We start from the raw sequence: 22597 nt of genomic DNA, 5'->3' as shown, positions 1-22597 counted from the left end.
TTCAACTACTAACAAATTCATAAGATGTTTTGGGAAGAGCTCATCAAAGTGATCTGGTTTGTATTTTTAAACTTCACTGTCTTTGATTAAAGTTGTATGACTTCTGAACATTTTTTTGAAACTCTAACAAAAAGAATGGTATCACGTCGATCGATTTTAATCTTCAAAATGACATAATCTTAATACAAAATACTAACTAACTATCTTCAGAATTTTGATGGTCCTTGGCTGCCACAGGCTTATTTATTCACCAATGACTTCTATGAAAATTTAATGCAAAATTGGCATGTTAGACCACCACCATGGAGCGGTAATAAACAATATCAAGATGATGAAACAAATGAACTTATGATGACACCATCAGATATGACACTTAAAGAATATCCAGAGTTTCTTAAATATACAAAAATTTATGCTAAAGATCAAGATGCTTGGTTTAGAGATTTTGCACCAGCATACACAAAGTTGTTAGAGTTAGGTATTACATATCCTGAGGATCAGAAACCAATGGTGTTTAAAACATTAGATGAACAAGCTAATTAATAAGGTTAGATTAAATTAGTAGTATATAGATTTTCTTAAAAGTAATCATAATGTAAAATTATTATTATCAACATTCGTATTTAATAACATTTGCTACTGCGATTCCAATCGAGTTGACATGTACTTTTGTTCAGTAAGACAATGCATCACAACAGTCTGTTACGTCAATCTTCTACGACCTAAAGCATGAGTGTGAAAAAACTACTATTTCCCTACAATAATCTTCAAATTACAATTAGCACTTATAAATTTAGACGAAAAGAGTTTACGAAATTTAATTATTTTATTACTAATGCATTAATTACCCACTATACGGTTCTTAAAAATTCTTCCAATATTAAAGCATCAGAATAAACAAAAGAACCTTCTTCATTATAAGTTTTAGCATTAATACACATTTGTTTCAAATCAGCTAAAAATTCTTCAGTGCTTGAATAATAATCTTGATTTACTTTTTTCTGAATTTGATTTATTGAAATTGGATTTGTAATGATTTTATAATAATCTGGATACAATTTTCTACTTGGAAGTTGTAAAAATATATCGCTGACCAAATGCTCGTCGTTTGGATCTTTTAATTCCATTATTTGATCAATCACCAGTTGATATTCAGGTTCTAATTTTCTCTTCTTTCTTGCGATAGCTTCTTCAACAGTATCTTCATCATCATCCATTGCTTTTAACCATTGAGCTTCACTTAATCCATCATCATACATAACTTTTTTCTTTTCTCTCATTCTACCTAATTCTTTAACATTTGGTTCAAAATGGTGAGAAACATCCTCTGTGAATATTTTAGGTAATTCAGACTGCGTTATAAGACGTGCACCTCCACCTCTTTGTTTATCCATTTCGTTAAACATAATTTTTTCTTCTTCACTTCTTGCTAAAATTTCATTTAATTCTTCATCATCTAAAGAATCATTTTCATCATTATCTCCTCCTGTGGCATCAGCTTCCAACAATTTCTTTAAAAATTCTTCTTGTTCCTCCGCAGTTGATTTATTATCAAATTTACCAGCTTGAATAACTTTACCATCAATATCCAATTTTTGATGTGCTCTTTCCAATATCACTTCTTCAACTGAATCATTTGTAATTAATCTTAATATACGAACTTCATTTTTTTGACCTATTCTGTGAGCTCTATCTTGAGCTTGCAAATCTTGATGAGGGTTCCAATCAGTATCAAATATAATTACGGTATCAGCAGTTTGTAAATTCAACCCCAATCCACCAGCTCTTGTAGATAATAAGAAACAAAAATATTCAGAATCAGGAGCATTAAAAACTTTCAACATATCTTGACGTTCATCAGCCTTTGTTGACCCGTCTAATCTAAGATAAGTCATTTCTCTATACCTTAAAAAATCTTCCATAATATCCATAATTTGAGTCATTTGGAAAAACATAAGTACACGATGACCTGATTTTTGAAATTTTGGTAGTACTCTATCTAATAATTCAAATTTCCCACTAGTTCTCCATATGAGATCATTTGTTAACCTCGTGGAATTTAAAACGGTTTCAACTTCTTCAAAAACAAATGGATGATTACAAATTTTTCTCAATTGCATTATTTTATTGTTAAGTCCCTTGATTCCACTTTTAGCACCACCAACTTCAGCACCAACAAATAATGCATTGTGTTTCAACATTTGTTGATAAAGCACATATTGTAACCCAGATAAATTACATTTTAGAACTTTTTCGACTTTATCTGGTAAATCTTTTTCCACATCTTTTTTCAACCTCCTCAATAAAAATGGCCTCAAAACTTTATGTAATCTTCTAATAACTAAAAGCGATTCTTCTTCAGTTAATTCAACTTTTTCTTGAGTTCCAGTATTTGCAAAAGGAGTATTAAACCATTCATCAAATGACTTTACTGAGTTAAATATTTTCGGTAAAACAAAATTCAACAATGCCCATAATTCAGGTAAATTATTTTGTAGAGGAGTACCAGTCAATATTAATCTATTTTTTGTCTTATAGTACTGTCTTAAAGTTTGTGATAATTTTGAATTTGAATTCTTCATTCTATGACCTTCATCAATAATCATATGAGAATAATGAAATTTTGCTAATAATAAACGTTCCCTAATAACATACTCGTACGTGGTTAACATAACTTGGAAATTACCAAATCTAATTTCCGATTGCATCGATTTTCTTTGTTGTTGGGAACCTTTATATACAACTACCTTTACTGATGGTGCCCATTTCTCAAATTCCAATGTCCAATTGGTTATGGTGGATAATGGAACAATCACTAAAAATTTTGATTCATGCTTTTTTTCAATTAAATAAGTTACCAAAGAAATCGATTGTATAGTTTTACCTAAACCCATTTCATCTGCCAAAATACCATTCAAGTGGTTATTATACAACGAAACCATCCATTCTAATCCCTTCATTTGATATTCTTTTAATTTACCACCCACTAATATACTAGGTTGTTCTACAACCTCCTCTTTAACTTTATGAGCAACTTCATAATAATCAGTTTTATCACGTAATTCCTCCTTAGCATCTAGCACTTCTGGTTTTTCCACAACTTCCGAAACAACACCATTTGCTTCATCTTGTTGTTGTTTCACTTGTTCAGTCAAAGAATCCAAAAATTGATTAGTTTGTTTAAGTAAGTGAGTAATTCTATGATCTTTAGTTTCATCTAACAACTTCAAATAAGCTTCTTCATCATTTGCTTTCAAAGCTTGTAATCTTTGTTTTGCATTTTTCTCTGATTTTTTACTCTCTTCTTTCTCCGTAATTTGATGATAATTATTAATTTGTTTTACTAAATAAGTATTTCTATAATTATCTAAAATAAAATTTTTTTCAATTTTATTATTAGAATTTTCTATAATTTGATCAATTTTAACTTTTTGTAATTGACGTTTTAATTCTTTTGCTTCTTGTTTCTTGAGTTTTTGTAATTGAATAGCTAATAATTCTGGATGTGGTTGTTCAATTTTGGGTCTAATACCAAATTGTCTTTTTTCTGATAAACATATTGGAACATCTTTTAAATTTGGATGATTATATTTGACTTGCATTGAATTTTGAGATAGTATAAGGTTTTTGAGCTTTTTTTGATTTGCAAGTGCTCTTAAAGATTTTAATTCTATAATTGCCTTTTGTTTTAGATCAGAATCAAACCCACTTATATTAGCTGGTAAATTTTCAAGCTCCTTAATTCTTTGGGATATTTTATTATTTATAATTCTTTCTCTATAATAATTATTATCAAGTAATCCATATTTTAAATCTACTCCATCTATTGTAGTTGATGTTATACCTGCAGAGCTAGCTCTTTCTTCAAAATCTATTTTGGTAGTGGTTAACTCATTTACAACTTCATCAATGTTTGAATTCTCTTCGGTACCACCAAATTGTAATTGTAAACTTTCTGGTAAATCATAATCTTTTGATAATAACCCAAACCCAGCTAATTGTTTTGAAAATAGTGAAAGATCTAAATCTTCTTCCAGTCGTAAACCACTTAAAAACAATTCCTCCTCTTTTTCATATTCCTTTTGTTTTTTAGTAATATCTCCCAATATTTTCTCAATTTCTTTTTTGTCTTCTAGATATGGATCATTTTTCAGATATTCATCATTTATTCTTTTAGATCCAATTAATAATTTATAATATTGATCAAGTAAATAATTTAATTCTGATTTGGTTTGCGGATATTGGAATTGGGATTTTTCTAGAGTGGTTCCATTCCCATTTATTGTTGATAAACCACCATTCATTTTGATTTATTTGATTGATTGATTGCAAACTCTGAGTGGTAAATTTACAACTAGTTGTTCATAAAATTTTGAAATTGTTAGGTTGTTGATTTTACGAAAATGATATGATAAAGTTATTAATCTATTAAAAAAGTGTGGTAATCACTTTACTGGTGGTTCTATAATATTTATTTTTAAAGTTGAAAATTTACCTTTTGTAACTTTATGAATTGATATTTCGTATAAAAAATGTTTTTGAATTGTAAATTGTTTTTATTTTTTTTTGTTTATTTATTTTTTTGTTTATTTATAAAGTTTTGTTAATTACGCACTACCATGATAAATTTATGTTTCATTTTAATTTGCAACCATTTTATAGCAGTTTCCAATGCCATGCACTAATTAAAAGTTTACTACTAACTTATTTCTTATACTATTAGTAAGTTATGAATAAAAGATTTTTGACATTTATGTAGTTTTTACTCATTTTTGTATAGCTTGCATTGACTTTTACCCAATTTCACACTATTCTTTTTTTCATTTAGTTTGTTGTTCGAGGTATTATAGTGACTTATATAGTTATGACAGCGTTGAAACCAGAAAAAAATAAATTTTAAGTTTTGAAAAAGATGATTTGGCTAGAAATCAGCTTTAAGAAGGTTATTATAGCTTGCCATAGATTAAGCAAATTTTTAGCGCAATTTATTCCTTACCCGGTAATTTTTGTTACATTTTGAGCTAGATCAAGGACATCTTTGCAAAACCATCACTTGGTTGGTTTCAACTGATACTTAATTAGAACGATGCATTTATTCAGCAATTCGTCTGGTTTTTAATCAAATTCTACTTAACTTATCAATGATTATAGAATGGTTCAGAATCAAATGCTACCAAATTTTTTGATAGTATGAGAAAAAATAATGAAAAATCACGGTTTTCAACTAACATGTCAAATCAAACTAAAGACATACTACATATTCAACCAAAATACTTCTTTAATTATTCATGTTTACTTTAGGAATATATAGAATGGCAACCACCAGGTTAATACCAAGTGTGAGATTCAATTCAACCACCACTAAAATCACCACACCATTATCATGGGTTGATTTCTTTCAACTTAAAAAACAAAGTAATAGAATTAATTTAGTAAGTGGTATTTTCACAGGTATTGGAGGAGCTTTATTGACATTGAGTTATTTGGGAAATATTGAAATAGATGTTGAGAAACCAATTTATGGATTTGATCCAATTTTGGTATTAGGTGGAGCAGTTGTATTAGGTGGATTTGCTGGTTTTTTAGTAGGACCAAGTTTTGGTTCTCTAATTTTCAAAGCAATGAATAGATCAAAATTACAAGCTTTTGAAAATAAAAATAGTTTCTTTTTAGGGAGATTGAAAAATAAAAGACCTGATCCTTCAAGTCAAAGTTTTTCGAATCCAATACCAGATTATTATGGTGAAAGAATCTATTCTTTGAAAGATTATAAACAATGGTTAAGAGATTGTAATGCATTTAGAAGAAAAGCAAAAGAATTTTTGTAATTAATAGGTTAAATGGGTGATAATTTTGTAAATAGTAATAAAGGTATCTGGTAAATGAAAAACTGAGTAATTTTGTAGAATCTTGTTTACGTAGAAACTAAAGTTTTAAATGACCATATTCAGGATCTTATCTAGCGATTCAGACGACAAATGTCAGTTACAAGATGGCTTAAGTAATATAAAAGCTGGAAATTTAAAAATATAGAATCAATGCGATAATTTAGCCTCAAAAGATCTTGAAGTCCAAAAATTTGAGGATGATAACGAGTTTAAATTTCCTTTAAGTCTTTACTTTTCAAAGATACTTTGACAACTTTGAAATGACAATTTTGAACCATAATCTACTAGCTTTCCTATTGAGTTTTTAATATTCTCAAATTCGAGCGATAGCTGAACCAAAAATCAATTTTGATTTCAATCATCTTTGGAAATCTTTACCTGAACATTTGTCTATCTGAGCAGCACTTAGTGCCTTCAATTTTTCGTAGAATCTAAATTTTTCAGTTCCAAATTGTCATGAATTTAACTAAATTTTATTTTCTTGACAAAATGGCCACTCTGGGTTCCCTAAGTGCATTCCAAGAAGGATGAAAAGTTACTAATTTTGAAGGTTCTTGCTCATTTGCTTACAAGTTTGAAGTAATTGGTTTACGAAAGGCGGTTTTATCAACTCCTGAGCATTTGAAACTTGTATAGGGTTTCCTGAACCTTGATAGTGCATTGCTATTGAAATTTTACTTTTAACTGTGTATTATGAATCTTTTAAAGTTGAATGACTTGAATTTTGATGAAGATCATTTTTTGGTTGCAAATTTGGTTTTAATATATACTCGGAGTTTCAAGAATCTCGGAGTTTTTTTCTTGAGAAATTTTGACTGATTAAATGTATAAACAAGCGAGATGATGACAATTATAATAATGTCAATTTGTTTAAAATTAAAGTTTGCCTTTTAATTGATACTGGTCATCTATATCATCGATTTGTTTTACATAAAATTTACATCATATCTTCTACATTTTTATTAAAGTTTTAAGTAGACCAAATCATTTTGATCTCGGTGTGCTTCGGAGATTTTTTAAAACCGATCCTTGCATAAATTTGATTTTACTCTTTGTGGAGTAACTAAAATGTTTTTAAGTCGAGAGAATTTTTAAACTTCTCGTTCAGATCGGTCGAGATAAAATAGAGGAGATCAAACTACAAATAGCAATTATTGATCTTTAATATTCACAATATTAATTAACACCAAGAAATTGAAGGACCAATACAGATTAAATTATTACAACTTACTACCTACTCTTCTTGGTTTCAGATCGGTTACAATCCATTGTAAATTTGTTACATTGTTTCATATATTTTTACTTTATAACCCCNAGTTTTTTTTTTTTTTTTTTTTCATTTTACTACCAAAATTCAAATTACTATTCCAATTTCAATTGAAGTTTATGAACTAAATTAGATTATAATTAGGTTCTTACTTCATTAACTATTCAACAATCACAATGCTTAGAGCTTTTAAAAGTGCTATTCCACGCACAACTATAAAAAGAATACCTAGAATATCTACCATTTCATCTATATCATCAATAAAACAAATTAGATGTTTAGCTACAGATACTTTTTTACAAGGTAACAATTCAAATTATGTTGATGAAATGTATCAACAATGGAGAGAAGATCCTTCATCAGTTCATGCATCTTGGAATTATTATTTCAAAAACATAGAAAATAATAACATAGAACCATCAAAGGCATTTCAAGCACCACCAACTATTGTTCCAACTGTTTCAGGAGGTGCAGCTGGTTTTGTTCCAGGTCAATCTGGTGTAAGCAATGATGATGTTGTTACACATTTAAAAGTACAATTATTAGTTAGAGCTTATCAAGTTCGTGGTCATCAAAAGGCAAAAATTGATCCATTAAATATAACTTTTGGAGATAATGGTGAAGTACCAAAAGAATTAACATTAGATTATTATAACTTCTCAAAAGCAGATTTAGATAAAGAAATTACTTTGGGACCTGGTATATTACCAAGATTTGCAACTGAAGGTAAAAAAACAATGACCCTTCGTGAAATTATTAAAACTTGTGAAGATTTATATTGTTCATCTTACGGTGTTGAATATGTTCATATCCCATCAAAAGAACAATGTGACTGGTTAAGAGAAAGAATTGAAATTCCAAAACCATTCAAATACTCACAAGATCAAAAAAGACAAATATTAGATCGTTTAATTTGGGCGACTTCATTTGAATCATTTTTATCAACAAAATTTGCAAATGATAAAAGATTTGGTTTAGAAGGTGCTGAATCTGTTGTCCCAGGTATGAAAGCATTAATTGATACTTCTGTTGAATATGGAGTTGAAGATATTGTCATTGGTATGCCACATAGAGGTAGATTAAATATGTTATCAAATGTTGTACGTAAACCAAATGAATCCATTTTTTCAGAATTTACAGGTTCAAGAGAATTTGATGAAGGATCAGGAGATGTTAAATATCATTTAGGTATGAATTATGAAAGACCAACCACATCCGGAAAACATGTTAATTTATCATTGGTTGCTAATCCATCACATTTAGAAGCTGAAGATGGTGTTGTTTTAGGTAAAACCCGTGCTATTCAACAATACAAAAACGATGTTGGAGAATTTAAAAAAGCAATGTCCGTTTTATTACATGGTGATGCCGCTTTTGCAGCTCAAGGTGTTGTTTATGAAACTATGGGTTTTGCTAATTTACCAGCATATTCAACTGGTGGTACCATTCATATTATAGTAAATAATCAAATTGGGTTCACAACTGATCCAAGATTTGCAAGATCAACTTTATATCCATCAGATATTGCCAAATCTATTAATGCCCCAATTTTCCATGTAAACGCAGATGATATTGAAGCTTGTACTTTTATATTTAACTTAGCAGCTGAATGGAGAGCTACTTTCCATACTGATTGTATTATTGATGTTGTCGGATATAGAAAACACGGTCATAATGAAACTGATCAACCAAGTTTCACTCAACCATTAATGTATAAAGAAATTGCAAACAAAAAATCAGTCATTGACATTTATGCCAAACAATTGATTGATGAAGGTACTTTCACAGCTGAAGATATTGAAGAACATAAGAAATGGGTTTGGAATATTTTGGAAGAATCATTTTCAAAAGCTAAAGATTATCAACCAACTTCAAGAGAATGGTTAACTACTCCATGGGAAGATTTTAAATCACCAAAAGAATTAGCTACTGAAGTATTACCACATTTCCCAACTGGTGTTGATAAAGAAACTTTAGAAAAAATTGGGGTTGCAATGTCAGAAGTACCAGAAGGATTTGAACTTCATAGAAATTTAAAACGTATATTAAATCAAAGAAAGAAAACAGTTGAAACTGGTGAAGGAATTGATTATGCAACTGGTGAAGCATTAGCTTATGGTACATTAGCATTAGAAGGTTATCATGTAAGAGTTTCAGGTCAAGATGTTGAAAGAGGTACATTCTCTCAAAGACATGCAGTATTACATGATCAAAAATCAGAAAAGACATGGACACCTTTAAGTAATTTAAGTGAAGATCAAGGTGTATTCAGTATATCTAACTCATCATTATCAGAATATGGTGTTTTAGGGTTTGAATATGGTTATTCATTAACTTCACCAGACGCTTTGGTTGAATGGGAAGCTCAATTTGGTGATTTTGCAAACACTGCCCAAGTTGTTATTGATCAATTTATTGCAGGTGCCGAATCTAAATGGATGCAAAGATCAGGGGTTGTTTTATCATTGCCACATGGATATGATGGTCAAGGTCCAGAACATTCTTCAGGTAGAATTGAAAGATATTTACAATTATGTAATGAAGATCCTAGATATTTCCCATCACCAGAAAAATTAGAACGTCAACATCAAGATTGTAACATGCAAGTTGCTTATCCAACAACTCCGGCAAATATTTTCCATTTATTAAGACGTCAAATGCATAGACAATTTAGAAAACCATTAATTTTATTCTTTTCAAAATCATTATTACGTCATCCATTAGCAAGATCAAATATTGAAGAATTTACTGGTGATTCACATTTCCAATGGATTATCGAAGATGTATTAGGTGAGAAATCAGAAGTTAAAAGAGTTGTATTGTTGACTGGTCAATTATATGCTGCATTACATAAAAAGAGACAACAATTAGATGATAAAACCACTGCTTTTATAAAGATTGAACAATTAAATCCATTCCCATTTGCTCAATTAAGAGATGCATTAAATTCATATCCAAATATTGAAGATTTAGTATGGGCACAAGAAGAACCATTAAATATGGGTGCTTGGTCATTTGCAGTACCAAGAGTAGAAGCAGTATTAAAAGAAACTGATAATTACAAGGATTTGAAAATGAGATATGCTGGTAGAGATCCAAGTGCTTCAATAGCTGCTGGTACAAAAGCAAAACATTTAGCAGAAGAAGAAGAAGTTTTAGAAGAAGTATTTAATTAAGGTACAATACAGGTTTTGTAGATTAAGGGTTAAACATTAAATTATTAGATAGTTATTAATAAATAAATTAAAATTTTATTTAATTTTTTGATGTGCTTGTAATAAATGCGAATTTTTCATAATTCCGTGTGGAAAAAGTCCGAAAAAATAGTATAAAGTTAGTTTTTGAAACATATTTGGGCGATTCTGACAATAAGATGTTGTAGAATCAACTGGTTAAACTCTTAAACAGTATCGTATGATGTTCTTCATTGACAGAACTTGAAACATCTGTTCAAACATTTGCTTAAACAATTTTCAAATAATTTTCAAAGTACTGATGTAAGTTACAATTTTGAAACACAAACATTGTTTCAAATGCGGAGTAAGAAATAGCTTCGCTTATAAAATATTTAAATAATATTATGGTCTGAGCTACATATTTTATTTACTTTCTACTGACATCATGTGTCAAATCTGATACTTTAATTAGATTATTAATTATGAAGTTCATTACAAATCATCTTTTGAAACTGGGAATATATTTATCAAATAATCACTTCCCTTCAATTATAAGATCTTTGATTACACCATCTAATTCCGCTAATATAATTTTTAAGTTTTTGATTGTGAACCCTAGCTCAAATTTATCAATTACAAATCATTGAACTAACAAACTTTTGTAGTACAAAACCTTGTATCTAAAATCTAAGTTTTAAAAGTTAATCCGGTTGATCTTTTTACCATTTTTAGATCTCAAATCTCGAGAAATAATTTTTTTTTTTCAAAACAATTTATGATTATAAAAAGCCCTAAATAGTTTGAAAAACAGCCGATCAAATTAATTCGGTGTAATTTATACCCGCTTGTAATGTAGTTCATTAAATAATATATCAAACTTATTGTTCTTGGTCCTTATTATTATTTTTGTTTGTTGTTTACGTCTATTTTCTCGAGAGTTGAAGGTACTATTGTCTGAATCAGGCACAGTTAATGTTTTATTTAAATTGACCTTTATTGAATAAACTCGGTTTTAAATCTTACCGATTATATCTGGTTCGTTTCAATCGATCATTAGGCTCATAATCATTCAACAAGCAAATGATAACTACGTAATTTGTAATTTCAATGATGCCCCAACTTACAGAGATTAATTTTGTTAACGGTTAATTATTTATCCCGATTTTTTTAGTTTGTGGAGTTTTATTTTTTTTATAACTTTTTAAAATATTTTATTACAATCTTGACTGAACCCCAAAGATTATCATATTGCGTTAAGTGAAAGTTTTTAAATCTTTGATTTTAACAGCTTTTCCATTTATATTATATATCCGACAGATTAAACAATTTATAGTTGTAGGATTAATGTTACAAACAACCTATATATATCTTGAAGTTGATCCCTTGTTTCATATTTTTATTTTTAGAGGGTAATTAAATTATAAAAAATTAATCCTATTAAAATGACTACACAAGGATTTGAAAAAACAAAATTACCATTAACTTTTATTATCGTTGGAGCAGGATTAGGTGGTGTTGCTGCATCAATTTGTTTAAAATTAGCAGGTCATAATGTAAAATTATTAGAAAATGCAAAAGAATTAGGAGAAGTTGGAGCTGGTATACAAATTCCTCCACCATCAACAAAAATATTAGAAGCTATTGGATGTTTAGATAAAGTTTCTAAAGCTTCTGTTCATCCAAAAGATATTTTAGTTCATAGATATACTGGTGAAATTATTTCACAACAAAATTTAATACCTCATGTACAAGATAAATATCAAGGACAATATTTACATATTCATCGTGCTGATTATCATAAAATTTTAGTTGATAGAGCAAAAGAATTAAATGTTGAAATATATTTAGATTCAAAAGTAGTTGCTATAGATTTTGAAAAAACTACCGTTACAACAGAATCAGGTATAACTCATAGTGGTGATATTATAGTAGGTTATGATGGTGTTAGATCAACAACAAGAAATTTGTTAACTGGTAGAAATGATGGAGCTTATGATACAGGAGATTTAGCTTATCGAGCATTAATTGATGTTGAAGATATGAAAAAAGTTACAGGATTAGAAAGATTTTATGAAACTCCAAATATTACATTCCATTATGGTCCAAATATTCATGTTGTTATTTATTTTTTACATCAAGGACAATTATGTAATGTTGTTGTATTATGTCCTGATACTTTAGAAAATAATCATTTTAGAGAAGAAGCAACAAAAGAAGAATTATTAGAAATGTTTAAAGATTGGGATCAAGATTTATCAAAAATTTTTAATTTAATTAAAGATGTTGGAAAATGGAAATTACAAGATTCAAGAGAATTAGATACTTGGGTTCATAGAGATGGTGGTAATGTTATTATATTAGGTGATGCTTCACATTCAACATTACCGTATTTAGCTTCAGGTGCTTCACAAGCAGTTGAAGATGCTGCTATATTAGCTGGTTTATTTTCAAAAATTGAATCAAAAGATCAAATTCAAGATCTTTTATATTTAACTGAAAATTTAAGAAAATGGAGAAGTTCACAAGTTGTTAAAGGTTCAAAAAATTGTCAAAATATTTATCATTTACCAGATGGTCCAAAACAACAAAAAAGAGATTCTTTATTAGCAGGTCCAAAAACTTTAGGTTATCCAAATAGATTTGCTGATCCTGTTTTTCAAGATTTCTTATGGGGTTATAATGCATTTGATGAAATTGAAAGAGGTTGGAAAGAATATAAAGCAGGTATTAAATCAACTTATAATTATCCTAATCTTTATTTAAATGGTGAAGAAGCTGAATATGCAAATATTAATAGAACCAATTAGGCTGTTGATTTTTGAACAAATTATTTATAATTTAATTTTATGCGTTTAATGTTTTCCAAAATTTCTAAAAAAATTATTATTTATTAAAATTTACTTCTCTAATCTAATCTATTCTTTTGAACAATCTCTACCAAATAATGCAACTTTTAACCAATCTAAACAAACCAATACTTGATTTTTAACAGAAAGACACATATAAATATAAGCAGATCTCCATAATAAGAATGTGAAATTACCACCACTTGTAATATTTGACCAATCACCCCAAACTAAATCAGCAACTGCTTTTTCAGAACCAATATAAGCTAATGAACCTTGATAATTATATTGGAATTTTGGTAAATTTTTTTCTAATCTTGTTAATTTTTTGCCTAAAGTTTCTAAATTTTGTTTTGGGGTTGGATTTGCAATTGAATATTTTGTCGATTCAATTTCATGAATTTTTGCAAATAATTTAGCTAAATATTCACCTTCTTGAAATGCAACTTGTGCTGTTGGTGGATATTTTGTAAAAGTACAATCACCAAGGGCATAAATATTATCAGTACCATCAACTTTTAAATATTCATCAATTAATAAACCCCTCTTGGCATTTTTTTGTTCATCTATTTTAGACATTAAATCACGAGTAAAAGATCTTGCTGCATTACCAGTTGCCCAAATTAATACACCATAAGGAATTTTAACAGTTTTTGTAGAACCATCTGGTAATTTTTCAGATGCAATAACTTCTTTATCATCAACTTTTTTAATCATTGTATTAGTTCTTAAATTGATATTAGTATCTTTAAAAACTTCTTTTGTATAATCAATTAATTTAGTATTAAAAGAATTTAAAACATTTGGTAAAGCTTCAATTAATGTAACTTTTAATTCATCACTAACTTCAGGTATCCATTTTTTTAAATCTTGATCAATATAATCTTGAATTTCACCAGCAGCTTCAACCCCAGTTGGTCCACCACCACAAACTACAATTTGTAATAATCTTTTTCTTTCTGGATCATCTTTTGGTAAAATATTTGCAGCTTCAATAACATCCATTAATCTTCTTCTTATTGCAGAAGCATCACTAATTTCTTTTAAAAAAGATGAATTTTCTGCAACACCTGGAATACCAAATGTTGAAGGTTGAGCACCTACACCAACAACTAAATAATCATAATTTAAAGTTGTAGTAATTTCTTCAACTCCAGTATATTCAGAAACAGTTGATTTTGATGATGAAGTATCTTGACCAGAATGACCAGAATGAACAGTTGTACTTTGTTTTAAAGTTAATTGATTTTTTTTTGGATCAATTCCAGTTGCTTCAGCTTCTAAATAAACAACTTCACCAGGACATCTTCTTGTAATTGATCTAACAGGTTCAATAATTGATCTTAATTCAACTGTACCAGTTGGAACACTTGGTAATAATGGAGTAAATAAAAAATAATTTCTTGGAGATACAATAACAACATTATATAAAGTAGTATCTAAACCTTTTAATAAAGGAATTGAACCCCAACCAGATCCCAATATAACTAAAGTTTTTTTTTTTTCACCATTTGGAAAAAATGGAGTTTGTTTTTCTTGTTTTGCTGGTCTACTTTCTTCAATAACTTTATAAGCAACAAAAGCTGCTAAACTTAAAGCTCCTGCAGCTGATGCTCCTAAAGTATATTTTATAATAGTACCAAACATTGAAGATTTTAAAATTGGTACATTTCTTTGACTATTTAATAAAGTTGGTTGTTGGAATTTCTTTATTGAATTAGATAATGTTCTTTTTGAAATTATATTTCTAAACATTTTTCAAAACTCAATTAAATAATTTTTTTAAAATAATAATGGAATAAATAAAATAAAATGATAATTTTTGCTAATAATGAAATTGATTGATAAAAATGATTTTAATGATAAGTGAATAATTGAATCAAAAAATTTAATAGAAATTTAAATATTTAAAAAATTCAATTGAGTTCTATTATTTATCAATTGATTGATTAATTATCTAAAAATGATTTCTAATTGATGTTATTTTTGTTTTAAAAAAAAAAGGAATGATATTTAAAATTAATGATGATAATGATAATAATAATAATCTAATAATTCAATTTCATAAATTTATTCTTCTTCTGTTGTTTTTTTTGTTTTCTATGTAAAAATTAAAAAAAAAAATAAAATTTTACGGATGTTTTACAACCGATTTTTTATTTTTATTTTTTGTTTAAAAAAAAAGAAGGATCAATTCAATTAAATAAATAAATCTTTTAATTGAAAATGATTTTTAATTGAATATTCAATTAAATATGAAATTAAAAAGAGAAAATTAAATTGAAAATGATTAATAAAATATTTGAAATTTATATTCCTTTTGTTTGATAGTGTATATATATATATATATATATATATACTTTTAAATATATACTTTTAAATATATACTCTCCGCGTTGTTTAATATAATTTATATATATATATAGTCTTAATTAAAAAAGAATATTACAGAATAAAATATATTATAATATATATTTATAATTTATAATTTATGTAATGTTTAAAATGTAAGATTTAAAATTAAATTAAATTAAATTAAATTAAATTTAACAATCTCTAATCTCAAAGTTAGATGATATATTTATTTGGAATTTAAAAGAATAGTCTAAATAATAAATTTATGAAAAAAAAGAGCAAACAAAATCTATAATTTACAGTTAAAAAAAAAGATGTTTTTTATATACTTCTCTACTTTGTGGTAAAATTAAGTAAGTTTTCAAATACGTTTTTAAAAAGAAGTAATTCAAAGACCAACACCAATTAAATGAATTTATCCTCAAACGTTGTATTAATTTAATCTCATCCCTAAAAACCAATATTATCAATAGATATAATAAATAAAAATATAGATAAAGAATTTTTAAGAAATATTAAATTTAATTTATAAATTGTACCTGAATCGAGTAAGCTACCAGTTTCTTTGCTTCAAATGACTCGGAATACGAGGACTTATATATATCTTGCATCTTGCATTTATGTACTAATAATAGACTATATTTTATGAGATGCAATTTATGTATGTATTTAGTTAAATATTTAAAGTTAAAAATCATATCTATATTAATTGGAATTGAAGTTGCAAAGTTTTTATTAAATATTTTTACTTAAAAATTTTTGAGTTATGGATATATTATGATTTTAATGTATATTATTTCATTTTATAATTCCACTATGATGATGCATCTTATCTCACCAATTTCTTCTTAAATAATTCAAATTCAAACAGTTTTAAAATAATTAAATAAATCCACTAACTCTTTCTTCATTCCATCTATTTAATTTTTCTTTTCTAAAATGATATAATTTTCTAGATTCTCTAAAATTAGATAACATTTCATTAAATTCATCAATATTATTGTCATTAGCAGATTGTAATTTATTAAAATTTTTTATAATTAATAAACTATCTTGATTATTTTGTTCAATTAATTTTTTAAATTTTAATTTTAATATATCTTGATTAAAATTTGATGATATTAATTGATATTGTATTGTTTCATAATTTAAAAATTCATTATATAATTGATTTATTGTTTTAATTTGATTATTTATTTTAATTATAAGATTTTGATATTTGGGTATTAAATCATTTTTGATTTTTGAAGTTAATGTTTCATTTATTATTAAATCTATGTTTTCATTAATTTGTTTTAATTTTAGTTTGAAAGTTTCTAGGTCTTGTAAATAACTTTTTATTAATTCTTTGTTTTCTATGAATTGATCGAATGTTTTATTTGGTAATGAATTTAATTGTTTTGGTAATGGGAATGGTTTTAGTTCATCTATTGTTAGTGGTGAGATCCTTTGAGGTAGCGTTTGTTGGGATTCTTCTTGTGATGACATTTTGGCAGAGTTGGAATGATATTGTTGTTGTTCGAGATTTTGATAAAACTGGGGAATCATGTCAGAAATTCTTAAGTATGATTTCAATATTCCCGAATTTTTCGGATATTGTAGCTACCAATTATAGTCGATTTTTCTTCCACACAATTTTTTGCAACCATTTCTACATTCTTATAATTAAATCTATTAATTAATGTATTAGGTAAATGCTAAAAGTCTATAAAATAATTTATAATAATCAAACAAAGTGTCTGTCTATAAAATAAAGTCCATGCTTTATTTGAAGAATTGAAATAATGTATGCAATTTTTTTTTTTCTAGTCCACCTTGAACCATACTCTCCATACTTTCCTTACATTCTTTTTCACCATTTTGTCTTTTTAATCTTTGTAAATTCTTTTGATCTCTTTTTTGTTGTTTAATTTCAAATTTTTTATTATAAGAATTTCTAATTTTTTCACCATAAAGATAACAAAAAATTGGAAATGGAACACCTAATAAAATCCCAATAAATCCCATCATTGTATTACCCCAACCATAATTTAAAGCAACATACATTTTTTTAGCAAATAATGGGAAAGTAAAACCAAATAAACTTCTAAATAATGCTGCTGCTGCAACTGAACTTGCTGCAAATCTTACATTCATATCTATAAGATAATTTTGTATAGTTTGAAAAACACAAACTAATCCAAATGCAAAAATTGCTGATCCAATACCAGGCATAATCCAATGTAATTCATATTGTGCTGACCATCCAAACCAAATTAATCCCGTTGGTATAAAAATTGAACATGCAATAAGACAAGGTAATCTAAATTCTGGTTTTGAAATACCATGATTTTTTTTAGTTAAGTTTTTATATACTTTACCAACCATAAATGTCCAAAATAAAACACCAAATATGAATCCACATCCCATTGGTAAATACATTAATCCAGTTATACTTTTACTATAACCATATTGTTTTTCAAAAATCATGGGAAAAGTAATAATCATTAAATACATAAATCCATAAGTAAAAGCCATAAATGAACCTAATCCAATAATCATTGGATGTGTAAATAATAATGTAACAGGTCTTGACATACATAACCATAATCTACCCCATTTAGTTTCTCCACCATTTGTAATATCATAAATAGTATGTAAATTTTCATTCCCAGTTATTTTTTTTAATTTTAAACATTTTCTTCGTAATAAAGTAGGTGAATAAGTTTCTTTAAAAAAAATAGTAGCTATAACTGCAACAAACCCATTAAACATACATAATACATAAAAACACCATCTCCAATTCATATTATCAACAATAAAACCAGCTACTAAAGGAGATATAACTGGTCCTAAAAGCGGAACTAATGAATAACCAGCTAATGCAGCATTTCTAGATTGTGAATCAAATAAATCAGATATTACACCAGCACAAACATTCATTGGAACACAACCAAATAATCCTCCAATAAATCTAAAAATCATCATTTGATAAGTATTTTTACTAAATGCACAACCTAAATTGAAAAAAAAACTCATCCAACATGATAAATCTAATATAATTTTTCTACCAAATATATCATATTCTGATAATGGTGCAATAATTAAAGGACCAAAAGCCCATGCTAAAATTTGAATAGATACAACCATTGCTTGTATAATTGGATTTGTTATATTAAAATCATGTGATATTTCATTCATAGCTGGTGATAATATTGATGAACTTAATGGTGCAACTAATGCATATAATGAAACAAATCCCAATAATATTATTTTTGTAGTGATGTTCCAATTTCTTGGATCTTCTGGATCTTTTGTACCATTCCATGTTATTAATTCTGGATCTATTTTATTAAATTCTTCACCATGTTGTTTTATTGGTAATATTTGATCTTCTATAGCCGGATCTTCTGATTCTATTGGTCTTTTAATTTTTTTTTCATCATCATCATCTTTGACATCATCTGTAGTATAAGTATCAGTAGTACTTAAATCATTTGTTTCATCTATTATATTTTGTTCAATTTCACTTAATATAGTTTTCCTAGTTGCAGTTCTTTGTAAATTAATTTCATCACTATTTAAATCACCATAAATTTGATGAATAGAATAATTATTAATATCTTGTTGATTTTGTTGATCCTTTTGATTTTGTTCATCTAGTTGTTCATTATTAAATTCACCATTAATACATTTTCTAATAGATTCAATAGATTTTTTACTTATTGAAACAAATGAACTATTTCTATGTCTATTTGGATGTTGTTGATTTTCATAATATGATATACTTAATTCGATTGGATTTTCTTCATTATTTGATGATTCATTACTTGATGAAGTATAAATTATTTCTGAATCATTAATATTTAAATCTTCTTCCTTTTTGTGATCTTCACTGCTACTCATCTTTTAATTGAAATAGAACTCAATGAGAAGTAAATGTAAGTAATTGGAAGTAATTATAATTATAATTCATCATATTATAAATCAAAGTGGGGCATGTTTCATCTTTTATATATGAATCGTAAATTTATCTGTCAAATTAATAGTTAAGACTAAAAACTTTAAAATTTTTCAACTAACATGTATTTCCATAATTAAAGTAGTTTTATAAATTTTATTAGTAAAATAATAAAATTTCGGTTATTAAAGGTATGAAAGGAAAAAAGAAATTTCGTAAAATTTTTTTAATATTTTTTTATAAATTTGACGTAAAATTTGGTAGCAATTTCATGTTAAGCTGAAGAAAGCCGTATGAATAAATGTTAGTAGAAATAAAAATTTTTATAACGGTTATCTAAATTTACGAATTTTCAGATTTCGGTATTTTAAGGTATAGTAAGTCAATCAATCCCTTACATTAAGTAACATTTTGGTAAGTATGTCTTTAGATTGATCTGGATTAGTTTTGGATCTTTGAAACTCACTAATTTAATTAAAAAACTCTAGAGCTCAAAGTTTCAGTTATAGAAAACATCGCACCATGATAAAGCAGATTAGGGATTACTCAAATTCCTTGAAACTTTTTGACTACCTCTTTCAATTTATTTTGCGTTAGAATTGATGCATAATTTTTTTTACTTCTAATTTTTTTAGAAAAGTGGTGGCATGGAAGTCAGTCACTGTACTTTGTTTAGAAACTCTAAAGGCTGTAAGAATTTATTGATCCTATCCAGTTTTACTTGAAATAAGGTTATATCCAATTATTAGGGTTGAAGTGTTCAATTCAATAATATACTGCGGTATAGATTTTTAATTCTGATTTTGTGCTTTTCGCATTTTTTTTTGTGGCAAATTAATTTACAACCCTTCGGTTAAGAGAGTATGGACGTGAAATGTATATTACATTCCATTTAAACAAATCAGCTTCTTCAAAGAGAATTGAACAGTCCATTTACATTACTTTAGTTGCTGTTATCTAAATTTTATGTCTATTATTAAGTTGTAACTATCTAATTTATGATTCACCTGGATTTGTATCTTCTTCTTCTTCATTAACAACTCCATTATTAATACCATAATTTTTACAATAATCTTTTGAAGCCATCATTGCACATTTATTATTCCAATCAAAACCTCTGATATTAAATCTATCATTACTTATAATTTGTGTACTTAAATCTAATAAACTAGGTAATTTCATTAAATAATTTAATAAACCACGTACATGAACTATTGAAATATCTTTATCTGCTGCTGATAATGTTATACCTATAAAATCATTAAATTCTAATGTATGTTGATTTTTAATATCTATATTTTGAAAATTTGTTATAATTTCATTATTTTGTTGAATATTTAAAATTTCCCAATATGCAATAGAATTTGGAATTAATACATTTCTACCTTCACATTGTTTTGGTTCAATTTCTGAATCTATAATTAACCCTGTTTTAGGATCAGTTTTTGGAGTAACCCATGGTGGTACGTATGCACCAAAATCTAAATATTCAGAAACATCACCTAATTTATAATAAAATTTTTTAGTTTCTGGATTATAATCTTCAATTAATATAATCATATTTGGTCTATACATTGATTCACCACATCCACAATTGTTTAGGTGAGCTCTTGCCCAACCTAAAAATATTTGTCTATTTTTGGGGTAATTAAAATAATCTTCTAATATTTTTGGTGGTAACATTTTATGTAATGGTAATGGAATTAATTGTGATCCTCCTCTTAATGCTCCAACATAATCTTTATTTTTCTTTTTTGGTTTTTGTAAAAAATCACAAATTGCAGTATTTATATCACATACCAAAACTTCTAATGGTACTATTGAATATATAAAATTTATTTTATTTAACGAGTGTTGTGATGGACTTATAAAAGGTGTCCAATTTTTTTCAATCTTAGCGTATGGATCTTTCCTTTTTTTCAATACTTTTAAATCATTAGAAAATGGTAAATATAAAAACATTGTTCTTTTAATTAATTTCAAATCTTTCATATTGAATACAATCAATGGTTCATTAAATCCCAATGGGTTGGTTCTTAATAATATTCTAGGATCTTCTGGTCCATAATAATATTTTTCATTAGGAGTTGACATTGAATAATCAATGGGGATTGGTAAAATATAAGGAAATTTTATAGTTTTGAAATTTAATTCTCCCTTTGATTTAAAAATGTTGAAAGTACCATCTAAATTCATATGATTAACTAAAGGAAAATCTTCAAATGGGACAGTTATTTTTGTGTCTTTAGGTAATTCAATCCAATTTTCATCATAAATCTGTATATACAAGAATGAAACATATGCTTTATTGGCTATCCCCAGTGGTGTGAATAATACTCTACTTACCATGTAATGAATTTTAAATTCAGGTAACCAAACACTTGATCCACCAAATCTAAACCATTGTTGAGATTCAGGTATAGTTGGTTTGAATTTTAAACGAGCTAGTTCAATTAAATCCCAATATTCTTTAATTTTTTTTAAATTTTCTAAAAAATGTTCTAAATCATAATTTAAATATGTTTGTTGAGTAACTTCAAATGAATCTTCATATTCTAATTCTGAACACATAAAAGTGTCTACAAATTCAAAATCTGGTGCTTTATCAACTATTAAAGGATATGGATCAGTGAATGTCTTTAATGAATATGGAATATAATCATTACCATTTATGAATTCTTCAGCTAGAGGGAATTCACTAAAATCTTTTATTATTACATCATTATTGTTTATGTCTTGTAGTAGTTCGTTTTGTCTTTGGAATTTATCTATTTTTTCTTTTAGTATACTATCGTTGATTAACCATTCATTTTCATTTTTTACTATATCAAATGAAGTTTTGGGGAATATTCTGAATGTCTTTGCTGGATTGAAGAAAAAATCATATATGTAATATAAGATGAATAAGAAAAAGCTTGCTATTAGGCATAAGTTAATTTGTCTTTTTGTTAAACCAAATCTTCTTAGTAGTGATTTTGAATTTGATTTTGTTGTAGGGTCCATGAAATTAATCTTTAAATTTTGTAATTTATACAGTAGTCTTCTTAGTGAAAGTAACATTAGATTATGTGAATATTGATTATATCAAATAGGGGTTTTAATAAATTGGTTTGATATGAATAGTA

At 26.9% G+C, this 22597-nt stretch overlaps 9 protein-coding genes across 9 annotated transcripts; 4 read left to right on the top strand and 5 right to left on the bottom strand. All coding sequences in view use genetic code 12, as the record gives it.

The window, feature by feature from the left end:
• Positions 1 to 24: 24 nt before the first annotated feature.
• KGF54_002843 (CCP1) lies at positions 25 to 543 on the top strand (the record flags this gene model as incomplete). Its single annotated transcript, XM_051763366.1, has 2 exons — positions 25 to 60; positions 211 to 543. The coding sequence occupies 2 exons, from the start codon at positions 25 to 27 to the stop codon at positions 541 to 543; spliced, it is 369 nt and encodes a 122-aa protein (XP_051620213.1).
• Positions 544 to 851: 308 nt separating this feature from the next.
• KGF54_002842 (RSC chromatin remodeling complex ATPase subunit) lies at positions 852 to 4304 on the bottom strand (the record flags this gene model as incomplete). Its single annotated transcript, XM_051763365.1, has 1 exon — positions 852 to 4304. The coding sequence occupies one exon, from the start codon at positions 4302 to 4304 to the stop codon at positions 852 to 854; it is 3453 nt and encodes a 1150-aa protein (XP_051620212.1).
• Positions 4305 to 5288: 984 nt separating this feature from the next.
• Positions 5289 to 5828, top strand: PAM17 (Pam17p; the record flags this gene model as incomplete). Its single annotated transcript, XM_051763364.1, has 1 exon — positions 5289 to 5828. The coding sequence occupies one exon, from the start codon at positions 5289 to 5291 to the stop codon at positions 5826 to 5828; it is 540 nt and encodes a 179-aa protein (XP_051620211.1).
• A 1503-nt stretch (positions 5829 to 7331) lies between these two features.
• Positions 7332 to 10331, top strand: KGD1 (alpha-ketoglutarate dehydrogenase; the record flags this gene model as incomplete). The annotated part of the gene is made up of 1 exon (XM_051763363.1): positions 7332 to 10331. One exon carries the CDS (start codon positions 7332 to 7334, stop codon positions 10329 to 10331), a length of 3000 nt encoding a protein of 999 aa, XP_051620210.1.
• Positions 10332 to 11773: 1442 nt separating this feature from the next.
• KGF54_002839 (uncharacterized protein) lies at positions 11774 to 13138 on the top strand (the record flags this gene model as incomplete). The annotated part of the gene is made up of 1 exon (XM_051763361.1): positions 11774 to 13138. One exon carries the CDS (start codon positions 11774 to 11776, stop codon positions 13136 to 13138), a length of 1365 nt encoding a protein of 454 aa, XP_051620209.1.
• A 108-nt stretch (positions 13139 to 13246) lies between these two features.
• Positions 13247 to 14932, bottom strand: NDE1 (NADH-ubiquinone reductase (H(+)-translocating); the record flags this gene model as incomplete). The annotated part of the gene is made up of 1 exon (XM_051763360.1): positions 13247 to 14932. The coding sequence occupies one exon, from the start codon at positions 14930 to 14932 to the stop codon at positions 13247 to 13249; it is 1686 nt and encodes a 561-aa protein (XP_051620208.1).
• A 1482-nt stretch (positions 14933 to 16414) lies between these two features.
• Positions 16415 to 17080, bottom strand: KGF54_002837 (ESCRT-I subunit protein; the record flags this gene model as incomplete). The annotated part of the gene is made up of 1 exon (XM_051763359.1): positions 16415 to 17080. The coding sequence occupies one exon, from the start codon at positions 17078 to 17080 to the stop codon at positions 16415 to 16417; it is 666 nt and encodes a 221-aa protein (XP_051620207.1).
• A 216-nt stretch (positions 17081 to 17296) lies between these two features.
• On the bottom strand, positions 17297 to 19417 carry KGF54_002836 (uncharacterized protein; the record flags this gene model as incomplete). The annotated part of the gene is made up of 1 exon (XM_051763358.1): positions 17297 to 19417. The coding sequence occupies one exon, from the start codon at positions 19415 to 19417 to the stop codon at positions 17297 to 17299; it is 2121 nt and encodes a 706-aa protein (XP_051620206.1).
• Positions 19418 to 20468: 1051 nt separating this feature from the next.
• BMT7 (Bmt7p) lies at positions 20469 to 22532 on the bottom strand (the record flags this gene model as incomplete). The annotated part of the gene is made up of 1 exon (XM_051763357.1): positions 20469 to 22532. The coding sequence occupies one exon, from the start codon at positions 22530 to 22532 to the stop codon at positions 20469 to 20471; it is 2064 nt and encodes a 687-aa protein (XP_051620205.1).
• Between the last annotated feature and the right edge of the window lie 65 nt (positions 22533 to 22597).

Source organism: Candida jiufengensis (assembly GCF_024610255.1).
Source record: "Candida jiufengensis strain CBS 10846 chromosome Unknown scaffold3, whole genome shotgun sequence".
In the NCBI taxonomy this organism is placed as follows: domain Eukaryota; kingdom Fungi; phylum Ascomycota; class Pichiomycetes; order Serinales; family Debaryomycetaceae; genus Lodderomyces; species Lodderomyces jiufengensis.
The sequence above is the reverse complement of the archived record's forward strand: the minus strand, read 5'-3'. Positions and strand labels throughout refer to the sequence as shown.